Here is a 13,420-nt window from a genome sequence, read left to right on the forward strand (position 1 = left end):
TCCCCCGTTTTCCTTCAGCCCCTCCCCTCTAAGTCCCTAAGGTGGTATATGTGGTGTGATTTAAAGCTAAGCAAGCATGATATATGGCTTATGACACAACACTCAAAATATACAAGTTTAAGTATGCGAAAAAAATGTGGTGGAAAAAAGGTCTACATGTTGCACATAACTTATGTGCACATATATAATGTGATTACCGTATTGTATTAATTGTTACTCCTTTTGGAACACACGTAGAAAACAGCAACGGCAACATTATATTTTTCTTTTCGACATGTGGTAAAATACTGACAAATCAATAAAAAATATTTGGGGACAGATGTGTTGAATTTGCAATAAGTTGTTTTTCCATTTTGGGAGTGGGGCTGGTCTCCCTGGGACCCTTCACAAAAAGTGTCCACTGGCTGGAGACGTGGCAGCGCCTCCGGTCATATGATTTTAGTTCACACACGAACCCCACCCCGTCATTGCCCCCCCCGAAAAGATTTTTTAAAATACAACTCGTCCGTTATTTTAGCGTGTAACGTCCACCGAGAGCTGAAAAGTCCTGCAAAATACCCCCTGCACAACTCAGCACAAATACTAGACACGGGATTTAGTGGCGGTGACCACCCAAAACAGTGCCATTTTTAGACGTTTACTGCTGACGTTTACAGAGGCTTCAAATAGCTTCCGTTTTACTCTGGTAGTGATTGGACTGTACTTACCAGTGAGCTAACATATTGGCTGAACAAGTCCGACATTCTACACTTCAATGGAGGAACAGCCCAAAGATCGGGCACAAGAAAGGCAATATCACCACCACGGAGAGGACAGACACCCTATTCAACATACAACTTGTTCAAAAAATGATCAGAGCCACTTCCAGCGCCAGCATCAGGAAACGCAGACGAAGAAAACAGGTTGGGCCATCCGGAAAAGTGAGCTAACGCTTGCTAGCCTTAGTCAGCTAATGTCAACGAGCCGACTAGCATTTGCTAACTAATGTTAACTCCACCGTTATTGGGAGCGTAGCCTGCTAGCTAGCTATGTATTTAAACTACATGCTTCCTGTTGCCCTGAATTATCAAAGAAATGTTATAGCTGATGAGTTGCCAACCGACTGGACCAGTAGTTAGCCACCGTACGACCAGAAGCCAAGCATTAAGTTAGCTAAGTTAGCTAGCTGGCTAGCTGACGTTGCGTGACAGTTGTCGCTGGTGGTGGTTTGACATATCGGGGATTGACCTTGTGAGCCGGTTTCACCACCCATTTTTCTTTTGCAAATGCAACTAAAATGTGTTAGAAAATCATTCAGTACCACAGTGTTTTCTAAACGCATTCACTGTTAGGTGTGCATGACGTTTCGTCCCCAACAGGAGCCAAATCTTTGCCCTGTTCATTTCAGCATGCTTGTGTCCAGTTTAGGAAAGCGAGCCGGCTCCACTGGAATGTTCTGAGCTGCCATTTCCTGTCGGCCATGTTAGAATATTACTGCGAGCTAATGCTACATTTATCCGGCTAGTTGAAAATGTTTGTGCAACCACGGTACTTTGCACACTGACACGTCGTTGTCGTCTTAAGCTCATTTGGTTCGCGGTTGTCAGGTGGCTGTTATGTGGCACAATCAACTACCAACGGTGCCAGGGTGTGTTAATGCCCAGCCCGGCGATGGCTAGTTGACAGTGGCTAACGCTAGCCATCTCTGACAGGCCTGTTGCATGTTGTCCAGTCAACGTGAAGCCACGCAGCAACTCGATTTTGGCCAGTTGAGAAAGATACGGTTTGCTGCAGATGTAATCATCGACCTTAACGTTGCTGGCAGCAGTGTTAATGCAAATAAGCGAGAGGCTGCTCCTGTATAATAAGAAAAGCGAGGCTGTGTGCAGCGCGCTGTGCCCACAGACATGAGGGGCAGCAGCACCATTAAATTAGAAGCCCCACGTTGACACAGCCATGCCCATGCCTGTGTGCAATGCACATACCTATTTGTGGTTCACTGCCACTCCATGTCATAAATGCTGCTGTTAGCTGTCCTTTTACATCTTGCAGCAACTGGTCTTTGATGTTAGATCATCGCAAGAAAGTTAGCATCTAGCAGCCCGGCATGCAGTTGTGAGGTATGAAACATGACCATGATTTGTTACAGTAAATACAGTGAGCACCCAGCTCATCTTGGAATGTGTTAGGAGATATATATTCAGGCAACTCATTAGCATGAACAAGCAGTGGTATTGAGCCTGCCTGGCAAGATTGACAGCCGCAATGATTTAACAGAAAAGACAATCTGTGAACACCAGAAAATGGATTGCTATCAAAGTTATGGTGTATATCTGTGGTTAACACAGGAAGTGCCAGTTTAATCTGTGAATGGCATTGAAAAATATGCCAAATGTGAATGACATGGATATCTCATATTTGGTTTAATTTCAAATGCGAGCAAAGGAAGGTACAGCATTTTTTTCAGGTTTTGCTCATATTTGCATTACAAATGGCATGCCCCAGGGTTGACATTATTCTGTAGGCTGGTGCAGAAGTTGGCGTCACCCTGGTTCCCTTGTCACAAAGCTTATAAGATTTTTTCCTTTGAGTCATTGCAGAAAATATGCTCTGTGACAAACAAACATTTATGATACTTGTTGTGTTCAGCAAAATCTCCACAAATGAACACTGCTTTGATTTTTGATTTTTGACTGCGAGAAGTAAAATATTAGGTTGGGAATAAACTACACTACAGTCGCACTCACAAAACTGCCACACTAACAAAGCTGTGGAGCTGTGTTTGGTGCGGTTTGGCGTGATGATGTTCTGCAGGCTCATTTAGCCACTTGGAAGCAGCCGCCTTTTTAAGATACATGAAAGCTTTAAAGTTAATGATTGGGGTATTTACTGACGCATTTTATGCCATAGAAGAAAACATGAAAATCTATTTCGTTGAGCACAGACCATATTTTAGGCATCTAATCAAAAAAAATTACTGACTTTGAGAAAAGGGAACAGGGAGTGCTGAAGTGCTAGCTCATATATACTATAAAACATTTGATTCTTGGAATCCCAAAAAAACTTGCTAAAACCAGCATTATTTTGTAAATCTTTTAGCAGTTGGAACAGTTTTATCACTATAAAACAAAATAAATGTTTGAGGTGTTGTATCATTTCAGTTTAAACTAATTTTGTTTCCCCTTTCAGGCAATAAAAAAGTAAACATCAGTGAGGAGGAGGGAGAAAAGAATCCACATCTGTCTGATACTGTTGGTATGTCACATCCCTCCAACAGCAATGGTAACAGACACACCAGTAACGCAAATGTGAAGCAGAAGTCGACGCAGAAGTCGTACACGACTGTTCCGAAAGCGGGCAGCAAGGGATTGGACTATAAGAAGAATATGGACCTTAAAAATGACAAGGAAAAGGCTGTGGATTTGAATCATCATGAGGGCCAGCCTTTGGATAAGAAAGACTCTCTGTTGCTTCAAAATGGCGTTGTAAACTGTGGCTTAATTACAAATGGCTATTCGAGCAAGGACAATGACGGAAGCGGCTCTGAAGGTGGATATACTACTCCGAAGAAACGCAAGGCCAGATGTAACAACGCCAAGAACACTGATAATGTGATAAGAGAAAAGGACAAAGACATGCAGCAGGGAAACACTACACAAGAGCATGGGGCTTTTAATCTCGAGACAACTGAGAAGGGATTGACTTCTAGACTTGATGGCTTTAGAGCCGCCCATAAAGGAGAAGCTCAGTCAGCAGCTCGACGAGCTGTTGTGTCAGAGGCTTCGATGGGCGAATCTCAGAGGAAAAACTCTGACGGCAAAACAGTTGGCACCTTTGGTAAAAAGACTGAGGAAAGGCACAAAGCCAAGCTTTCCTCACCTTCAAAAGAGGACTCGTGGACTTTGTTCAAGCCCCCTCCAGTATTTCCAGTGGACAATAGCAGTGCAAAAATCGTTCCCAAGATCAGTTATGCAAGTAAAGTAAAAGAGAACCTCAACAAAGTAGCTCAAGGTGGAGGAGAGTCACTGCCTCCTCCTGTTAGACTGTCCCAGGTCCCTATGTCTGCTATGAAAACTATCACCTCAGCTAGCTTTACTAATGGCCCTGTTTCTGGAAACGGAAATGGCTGCCCTTCAGTGGGTACCTTCTTTGCTCCTGCTGCTAGTAGTATTCCACCAGCCCCATCTATCCCAAGTGGCGAGAATGTAGCATCCCCTTTGGAAAGTAACTGTAGCTCTACGACCAGTCCTGTAGATGGAGAAGCATATGAGCTTAGAAAGTGTACTCTTGTAATTTACCCTTTAAATATGCAACCTGTGCTCCCTAGTGCTCGTCACCTTGACCCACCGGCTGCTCAGACAAATCAGAAAGCCTTGGGAGATATCTTCCAGAATCAGTGGGGGCTTTCTTTCATCAATGAGCCCAACTTGGGCGCCGAAGGAGGAGGCGGCCAGGCGCCCGCCGAGGACAAGACTACTGTGGTCACGGCTCAAAGCGAGTGTCAGGCTGCCCAGCCCTGCTTTGACGTTAGCCCATCATTCTTAGAGCCCGGCACTTTGACTCAAGACCCAGAGAAAAGGACTTGTGCCCCTTGCAATGTGTCTAACGCTTGTTCTCCTGCTTGCGGGATGACCGAGGAGGAGAACAAGCCGCAGCCATGTGGCCAGGACAAGACAAAAGTTGAGGCCAAGGGTGCAGGTTCTGCTGTGTCGGCCCCCAGTAAAGACAACGGTGCTAAGCCTGCACAGGGCCAGCTAACCACTGTGTTGTTTGGCTCGTCTAAACAACAGGCCCTCTCTAAAGACATTGGCAGAAGGTGTAGCTGGGGGTCCTTTGATATTAAAGCTGCTGTCACTTATCACACTAAAGGTAACTTTGACTATCTTTTTCCATTTCCTAGATTCATTTGTATAAAAATATAAGTTGTAATCCTTAGGGTTTATTCCTGGTTGATTTGGTAACACTTGTGGTTATTGATGTTAACGGCAAGTGTGGTTTAATGCTAGAGCAAACACAAGCAGATTCTTTGTCAGGAATACAAAAGAAGAGCAACTGGTTTATCTGTCAACAGTAAACAAACAGTCTTGAATTGTTTTAGTCTTCAGTCAATAATAATTAGATCTGCAATCTGATTCTGCAATCATATTTTATGTTGTGCAAAGTACGGGTAGATTTTCACATGACAGCAGGTTAATATAACCGGCAGTGTCACTATACAAGAATTTCTAGCTACACTATAATATCTTGAAAAATATCGATTTCTGATGCCACAGGGAACATCTGACTCTGAGGGCATTCATATAAAAATTCTTATTTCAAGATAAATATAAAATATTTATTTACAAGATATATTTTTTGGGTAATTAGCAGAGAACTGTAGCATGACTGAAGTAAACAAAACAATAAGAGGAGGTGAGAACTGGTGCTGATGTATAGATTCTGTGGAAAAATGACAATTAATACCGGTTTCAAATATGCAGAGTCGATATGTTCAGATAAATCAAAATTTTTGATGATCCCAGAGTGGTCACCTTTTCAGAAGTGAGAGGTGTGCCGCCTGTCACCTGCAGCTCCTCACCTAGAAGCTCACTGTGACTGCTCCCACCCTATCGCTTATGACTTTGCTAAGAATACAAATGATCCATTGATGAAAAATGCAAAACAACAGCGAGGCTGCTGCTGATGAGATAAAATTACAGATTGTAACACTGGATTTTATGCTGTATAGTTTCCTGTGAATCCCTCATGCATGTGGAAACCATTTGAATCCAGTGTGGGAATGGCAGACCCTGCTATTTTATTTTAAGAAAATTTTAAGGATTATAACTTAAACCTCAAGTGATTTTATGCACCAAATGTATACAACAATAAATTAAGAAATAATGTTTAATTATGATTTTAGACTATGTTATTTTGAGAGATGAATTTTGCATGTTTTAAAAATATTTTTGTGACCAATTAATGCTAAAATAAGTGATTAATTAATATGTTTTTTTCCCCTCAACAGAAATGGAATTCATTTTCAACTTGCAAAAACAAGGTAAACCAAACTTTGTTGTCCACTTCTTCCTGCCTCTGTTTTTAGAAATGTTTTGGCAGTTTTGTCAACAAGAATGGGCTCTATAAATGTTGAATCATATTTTGAAAGTGTAAAAAAAAAAAAAAAAAAAAGATTTGTGAAACATATCATTTTCCTATATTCAGAATATTTGGAATCCAGGCCTGTTAGTTAAGTTACTAATTTTTATAAATGTGCAGGAGTTAAATTAGTTAAATTAATTTCCAAAGTATTGAAATTTGTATTACATACACTTGTGTGTGACATTCCAAAATAATTTCATCTTTAAAACCGTGTTGACTGTGCAGCTATAGCAGCACATATAACATGAGGAGGATCAAGGCTAAATTGTAGCCGCTGAATTTAAAGATTGACAGCTTATGTATTTCTGTCAATGGATTTATACATACTCACAGTACAGCCTCCACATTAGTAAGACAGCCTGGTAACTATGTGCCTATGTAACTCATGCAGTCATGATCTTTATATTTTTGTGGTTACAACCAACTTATTAGTGACTTTGGAAAGATCCCAAAGCTTTTTAAGACAGCTCCTTATTATATATCACTTTACACAAATCTAATGTTGTAGTTTGTCCGTATGGCAGCATGTGCACAGAGGCTGCGTTAATACCTTCAGAAGGCCTCTCGAGTACAGACAGCTGTATGTCGTGGACTAACATCACATAACCATTAATTCTTGAACGCTAAAAGGCCACATTTGTTTTATTACCATAGAGCAGAAACATAAGCAACCCAGGATAATCACCAGCAGAGACACTGTTCAAATGACTGACATACTGCTGCTGTATGGTCCTCTAACACTGCAGTCATGCCAGCTGGCAAGTGACTTGTGTGTTCATATCAGTACAAACATGACTTCAATGATGTCTGAGGCTGTTATATTCATCCACAAAATAGAATCAAATACGCCATTTTAAGCAGAGCTGAGGATTATTTGAAGCTTTTTCATACAGTTTCTATGCAGATACCAAAACCTTTAGTATACATATTTAACAACAATAAAATCCAAACAATAATACCAACTAAGGCCAGACAAAAGAGAACAATTTCAGAAAAAAATAACAGCTACAGCCTGTACCAATAAGACTAAATACTGCTCAAAGAATATTAGCAGTGAACACACAAGTAATAGTACTAATGGTAGAATTAAACACGATCGGGGCAGAATAAAAGAATAAATTAAATAATAAAATAAAAGACATACTAAAATAGAAGACTTAGAGCAGACAAATTAAACTAACAAAAACACATTTTTTACTAACAAAAGAAGCCAATACTCTCAATCTTATTCTCCAGGCCTGGAAAAGTCATGGAATTTGTAATGTATTTAAAGTTTTGAAAAAAGTCATGGGATTTTTTGAGTGGAATGACGTTAATTATAACAATAGTCTTCCATTGATAACCTCCCATGTAATGTAACAAACATAATCAACTATTAGAGATTAGAAAAGGTTATTGTTTGTTATCATTTTTGAATAATACCTCTTGGAGCATGTTCATCCCTTTATTATTTATGAGTCCTTGAAAAGTCATGGGAAAGTTTTGAAATTGTACTCAAGAAAAATGTGTGGGAAAGCTATACAGATACAATGTTATTATGATAATCAAGACGTGGTACAATACTATTGTGATTTTAAAGGGTTTGAAATATTGCTGAATGTTGTGATTTATTGCAATGCATTTCCTTTTTAACAACTACAAATTTTTTCTACAAAGGAAAACTTTGTCAGTATGTGCTGTAATTAATAATTTGTAATATATTTATAAAAAAACCCAACAACAATACTTAGCGTCTGTGTATTGATACAACATTGCCAAGCAAATATTGCGATGGTAGGTTCTGTTTTTATCCCTGAACCTTCAAAATTTCGATGTAAGTCAGGATCATTTGTTGTTCTTTGGCGGAATTTAGTCAAACAGTTGTTATATTTCAGTGAGACTGATAGCATGTTGAATGATCTAAACCTTTGCCTCCTTTTCTCCCCCTCTGCTGTAGATCCAAAAAGAGTAGTGGTTTATGATGAGACCAAGGATGGACCTGATCAGTGAGGCAGACGGTCTAACAGTACTTACCTTCTTCTCTTCTGGGTGCTGCGATTATCTACCTTGGAAATCCTAAATCCTGTCGGACAGATCAAGTAACAACTGTGAAAACATTGATAGTTTAGCATGACAGATTTTCCTTGGAATCTCCGGTGGAAAAACAGACTTTTTTGGGGGCATCAGACAAACACACACTCACATGCACGCACTCACGCTCGCGCTCGCTCGCACACGCGCACACACACACACACACACACACACACACACACACACACACACACACACACACACACACACACACACACACACTCTGGAGGGACGTTAAAGGAGTTGATCGGTGCCTCTCCAACACGCTAAATGGAACTTTGGAGCTGTGATAGCTGTTTGTCTCATGGCTCCTTAAGGATGATGTTCGGGAGTTCAACAAAGGAAGGTGTCATGGATTGCACCTCCCTAAGCCTTTATCCTGTTGAACTGCGGCAGCCGTCAGTCTGACTATGGGATGCCTCAGTCGTTTTCTTTCTTCACGCATTCAAAATGAGTTCATTGTAGATATGTTAGACGTTATACATACACATCCGTGTGCAAGCTTGAATTCATCGTGGAGGAAAGGAGAACACACTTTGCAAAGAATGCCTTGAAGTTGTGGAGTTAAGATCTTTGGAGTCAAAACTGTTAAGTGGAAGCTCGAAGGTGAGGCCCCGTGCAGGAAGGGAGAACCTTGTCTTAAGTCCTTAAGGGGAAAATCAGAGCCCAGAAATTAAAACGCTTGCTTTTTTTTTTTCTTCGTTTAAACTGTTTCGTCTGCCCTTAAATGAATAGTGTTATCTGCAGTGTGACCCCAGAGCACAGGTACAGAAGTGCCCAATCTGAAGGAAAACTACGCCCCCTTCATTTCCTTGGTTTATTACAGGTGTGCTAAAGATTTTTTTTTTCAAAAAATCAGGTCTCCGTTATAGGCAAAATCTTTTCATCCGAAAGCTTTTCATCCATTTCATGCAAAATGTTATGAGGTCAGCGCAGAGTATTCTTAAATTCACATTCATATATTCCCTCTAATATATGAGTCCTGACTTTAGGAATTAACTGAGTGACGAATTGTTAAGCAAAAGGCATTGCTGCCCTCGAGGTCTTCTGCCTTTTGTGCTTTATGTCCAGCAGCAAGACTCAGGATGTCCGTTCAGATTAGTTTGCTTGCAATTCTTTTAATGTAAAAAAATGTTCACTTCCTTTTGTCAAAGGAACATGTGTTGCATTTTACAACCTTTTTTTTCCCCCCTGACTCTTTACTTTTCTGTCTTACGGCATTGTGTTTCTTGCATGTTTACTGGTGGAAATGAGCAAGTCAGAGGTCACTGTTCATCGCCATACAAAGACAACAGTAACAACAATTGCAATACTAATCTAGCCCCCCCCCCCCCTTCCGACTAGCCACTTTGTCAAACTGTGTTGAAATGTGAAGATAAGTTGTACTTTTATGTTTTTACTGTTAACATTTTACATTTGCAAACCAGTGTGCAATAACACCGTGTGATCCATACGATGTGTGAAAATGGGTTATATCGGAGCTACAAAATCATCACCCCAAGATGCTGGTGTGGTTTGTTCAAAAATGTTTGAGGTGCGGTTTCCGTTTGTTGCACAAATTCTTACTATTATCTGCTCACGTTGAAAGATCTTATTATGAAGTCTAGGGAGCCCAAATTGCTAACTTCTTAACTGGCCAGCTGTGACATCACTTTTCATCACCATCTCCAAATCAGGATTGGTTTAATTACGCAAACAAAGGAACTGTGCAGGTTTCTTTTCTCTAGAGGATTTGATTTGGTTAACGTGTGTATTAATAGCACTTTATGTAAACTAATTGCTTTTATCTTTTAACTACTAGAGAGATCTATATGTACTGATGAGAAATACTCCTTGAAAGAATGGCTCTGGGCTGTTACTTTTCAGAAAAAAAAAACAAAAACAAAGTTGATAAATACAGAATTATTAAATGTAACTCAGGTAGTGTCGATAAAGCCATGACTATGTTAAATATTGTTTTTGCCAAATGGCCCCTGTCATGTTCTCAAATTGGAAAATTGGAGTCCCATTCTGTAGAGTCTCATATGATGTTGTGACAAAACACCAAATAATTAATGTTGAGGAAGGCTGTCGTTGCATGCAAGGTGCTGTTATTGTCATTTTGGGTTCTAAAAATACACATTTTCCCCCTTTTTTTAAAAAAAGCACATTGCTCCATGCGCTGTTTTATACTAGACTGTAATCTTGCAATCTTTGACGGTTCATTTTCTCCCTTGTGTGTTTGTAGTGAAGCACCTCTTGATTTATTATTGCTGAACATCAGTGGTGTTTCTGTTGGGTAGCTACAATCTGAGCTTTCGAGTACACTTCTCTCCACTGTGTCCTGATTACGCAGCGCCGCAGCTCCTACTCATAACTGCAGCCAGTCGTCTTGACATTTAGCTTCCACGTTCTAATCTCAGTCAGCTCTCTGGTATTTAAAACGCTTTGTTTTTTGGCTTCCATTGTACAGCGTGTGATGGATGAGTGTATCATCAGATGCTGCCCTCTGAATAAGAACAATTGTGTTGTATGAGGAAGCAAGGGCATTTGAGCAGATACTGCCCATTAGCATTTAGACCTTAATGTTTTTACTGTGCTCGCGGAAAGTGACATTCGATCTGGTTTGAAACTACACAAAATTCAATTTCTCAGATTCCCCATAATCCATAGAAAGTGACATAATCAGGTTCTCAGATGGTAAATGCCAAAAGGTTCAGGCTGAAATCATTTTCTGCAGACAGTGATGCATCTATAGGCTTCTAAATGTAAAACAGGGTGATCAGAATGAGTTGTATGTGATGTTACTGTAGTCTTATGACCTTTTTCTTTCTTAATTTTGTCTTGCTATGTTTTTAGAGGATGGTCCTGTACAGGGAAATCAGAGAATCCTCCCACCCCAAGGCACCTCTGTTTTTAGCACTTAAATACAGCAAAAAGGCTATGTTGAATATGCATTTATAAAGATAGAACTATTATTTAGTATTGTAGCCTGCAAACCAAAAACAGGTTCTTGAAGCTGAGTAGATGGTTAATCAGTGATTGGGGGGGGGGGGGCGTTTGAGTGACTGACTGTTGGTGTGTTGAGAAAGAAAAAGCCTGATAATGTGGAGTTTATATCTCTACCTCCCTCAGGATGTGCAATCACCTCAAGGATGCAGGCTTCCAGGTTGTGAGTTCGGCCTCGTTTTGTGGGTGTGTGCATAGCGAGTTCTTCCTATTATATGCAAGTTCCTCATATATTTCAAAATCCCCCCCTCCCTCCTCCTTGTTGTTTCATGTTCAGGTGCCTGTGTGAAAAAAAAAACATACTTTTACAGCAATTTTGATTGTTTAAAATCTGCTTCCAGCATATATCCGTGCCATTTTTTTCTTCTTTTTTTTTTTGTAACATTTGCAATGCTGTTTAAGTTCTCTTGCAGCTAATCCTATTTTTTTCTTTTAAACGACATGGACGCAGCTGAAAGCAATGAGCATTTTATTTGTTTTTGTAGGTTTTCTTTTGAAATTGTCATGGCTTGTGTGTTCGGAATTGTGTGACCTAAAGCCAAAATCAGTTTGAATGGGACGGGTGGCGTCCGCTCGCTGGCGTATACTTACTCATGCCAGTCTCATTGTCAAGTTTAATGTCTGAAGTAGCACATAATTAATTTGAACTGATTTAACAAATTAATATTTTAACATATGTTTTTAATAACATTTTATTTTTGACTCATAACCTAATTTATCCATAGATGCACAAGTAGGATGAGACTTAAAGGAATAAATGATACAGAAAATAAAGATGTCTCATTTTTCATGAGTCTTACAGGATTTAGTTACTGATAAAGGCTGATCTAGACCCCCCTCCCTCCCCACCCACCCAATAGCACCAGTGTTAATATATCTGAACACTTTTTCAACAGATTTTCTACCAATTACTTTCATTCATTTTCTCAGATAGTTGTGATGGAGTGATGAGCATTGAAACACTGCATCCCAGAGTTCCTCTTAATATATTTTCTATTTGTAGTGATGTTGATCATGTTGTGAGGGGGAGTTGAGGTTTTAACGTGTGGTTCAACAACTCTGAAAATCTGCTTTCGCCAAAGGTACACTACTCAGATATTCAGCTAGTGAATGGCAAGCGCACAGACTGGGGACGTTGTTGATGATGTCATAACCGGCCTCCTGACATCTTGCTGGGTTCGGAGATTTCAGTGAAGAGAAGTCACTACTGTAGCAGCTGAATGTCACTTTGAACGTGTTGTTATACGGTGTGAGAGAGGAGCAATCTTCAAAAGATAAAAACAAATACCGAAAGTGCTGCTTCTTCATCCAGTAAATCAATCGTCTGTAATGGGAAATGCTGGACTTAGGTGTTTGTGCTCGACTTAAAAACTGTTCCTCCTTTAAACTGTCATTGCCTCTTGTTAAAATGTTTTAATTTTGGGGGGGGGGGGGTTGTTTTATTTAATGACACGTGAGAGGTACAGTGTTTATGATTCCACACATGATGAATTGAAAAAAAAAAAGGGTAACGTGTCTTTACAAGGTTCAGTCATGAAAAGAGGCGAAATGTTCCGCCAAGACATCTTATTTTGTTTCTCTGTGTCATCTCAAATGGCTGTTGTGCTTGTTGATGCATTTTTTTTCTTTTTGGACCTGCTCCTCCTTTTGTCGCTTTTACATCTCTTGCCCCCCTAAAATACGAGGCAATAGCATTTCTTTCTCAAATGTCTTACAGGTTGACATTTAAGTTTTTTAAGTGAGCAGTCTGATTATTTAATTTCTGTTTGGAATTTAACAGAAGTGTCACATTACAATGTTTTTTTTTTTTTTTTCTTTTTTAAAAAGCATGATAATAACCCTCAAATTCCAAACAATGTAATAGAGTCAATATATAAAAAAAACTTCCAGTGTTCACAATTTTAGTTTCCATTAAAATGTCAAATTTTCATGAAGAATTTGGTGTTTTGTGTGATGTCGGCTTGGACAGAAAACCACAGGGCTCAGTCGGATTCTGTTCACATTTCAATCTGACCATAAACTGGCATGTTTAAATGGTAAATGGACTGCTCTTGTAAAGCGCTTTTTTTAAACAGATATCATACACACAACAAACATGTCATAGTATAGTATGTTGTGGCCTTAAAGGAAGGTAGAAGGTAGATTTATTGGGGGGTTTTTTTGTTTGTTTTTTTTTTAAGTTAAAAAGCAAAATTACATTTATCCTTGATCCTGGTACAACTTTGGAGTGGAAGGTTTAGTT

General features: G+C 39.6%; 1 protein-coding gene across 2 annotated transcripts; it reads left to right on the forward strand.

The window, feature by feature from the left end:
• The first annotated feature begins 478 nt into the window (after window positions 1-478).
• On the forward strand, window positions 479-13,115 carry nufip2 (nuclear FMR1 interacting protein 2). 2 transcript variants are annotated; one of them, XM_042498960.2, is made up of 4 exons: window positions 479-920; window positions 3,169-4,848; window positions 5,987-6,019; window positions 8,057-13,115. In XM_042498960.2, the coding sequence occupies exons 1-4, from the start codon at window positions 755-757 to the stop codon at window positions 8,107-8,109; spliced, it is 1,932 nt and encodes a 643-aa protein (XP_042354894.1). In that variant the 5' UTR covers window positions 479-754; the 3' UTR covers window positions 8,110-13,115. The 2 variants fall into 2 exon arrangements, with proteins under 2 accessions (XP_042354894.1, XP_042354895.1); XM_042498961.2 differs by having other exon boundaries at window positions 483-902.
• Window positions 13,116-13,420: the final 305 nt, after the last annotated feature.

The sequence above is a fragment of the Plectropomus leopardus genome, chromosome 15, assembly GCF_026936395.1.
Source record: "Plectropomus leopardus strain MGB_pleo_1.0 chromosome 15, ASM2693639v1, whole genome shotgun sequence".
NCBI lineage: Eukaryota > Metazoa > Chordata > Actinopteri > Perciformes > Serranidae > Plectropomus > Plectropomus leopardus.

Excerpts from the sequence above, each read along its gene's own strand:
- nufip2 (XM_042498960.2), top strand. The coding sequence starts at position 755 with ATGGAGGAACAGCCCAAAGATCGGGCACAAGAAAGGCAATATCACCAC. Across the intron at positions 921-3,168 it reads AGGTTGGGCCATCCGGAAAA|GCAATAAAAAAGTAAACATC; the intron begins GTGAGCTAACGC and ends TTCCCCTTTCAG. Across the intron at positions 6,020-8,056 it reads TTTCAACTTGCAAAAACAAG|ATCCAAAAAGAGTAGTGGTT; the intron begins GTAAACCAAACT and ends CCTCTGCTGTAG.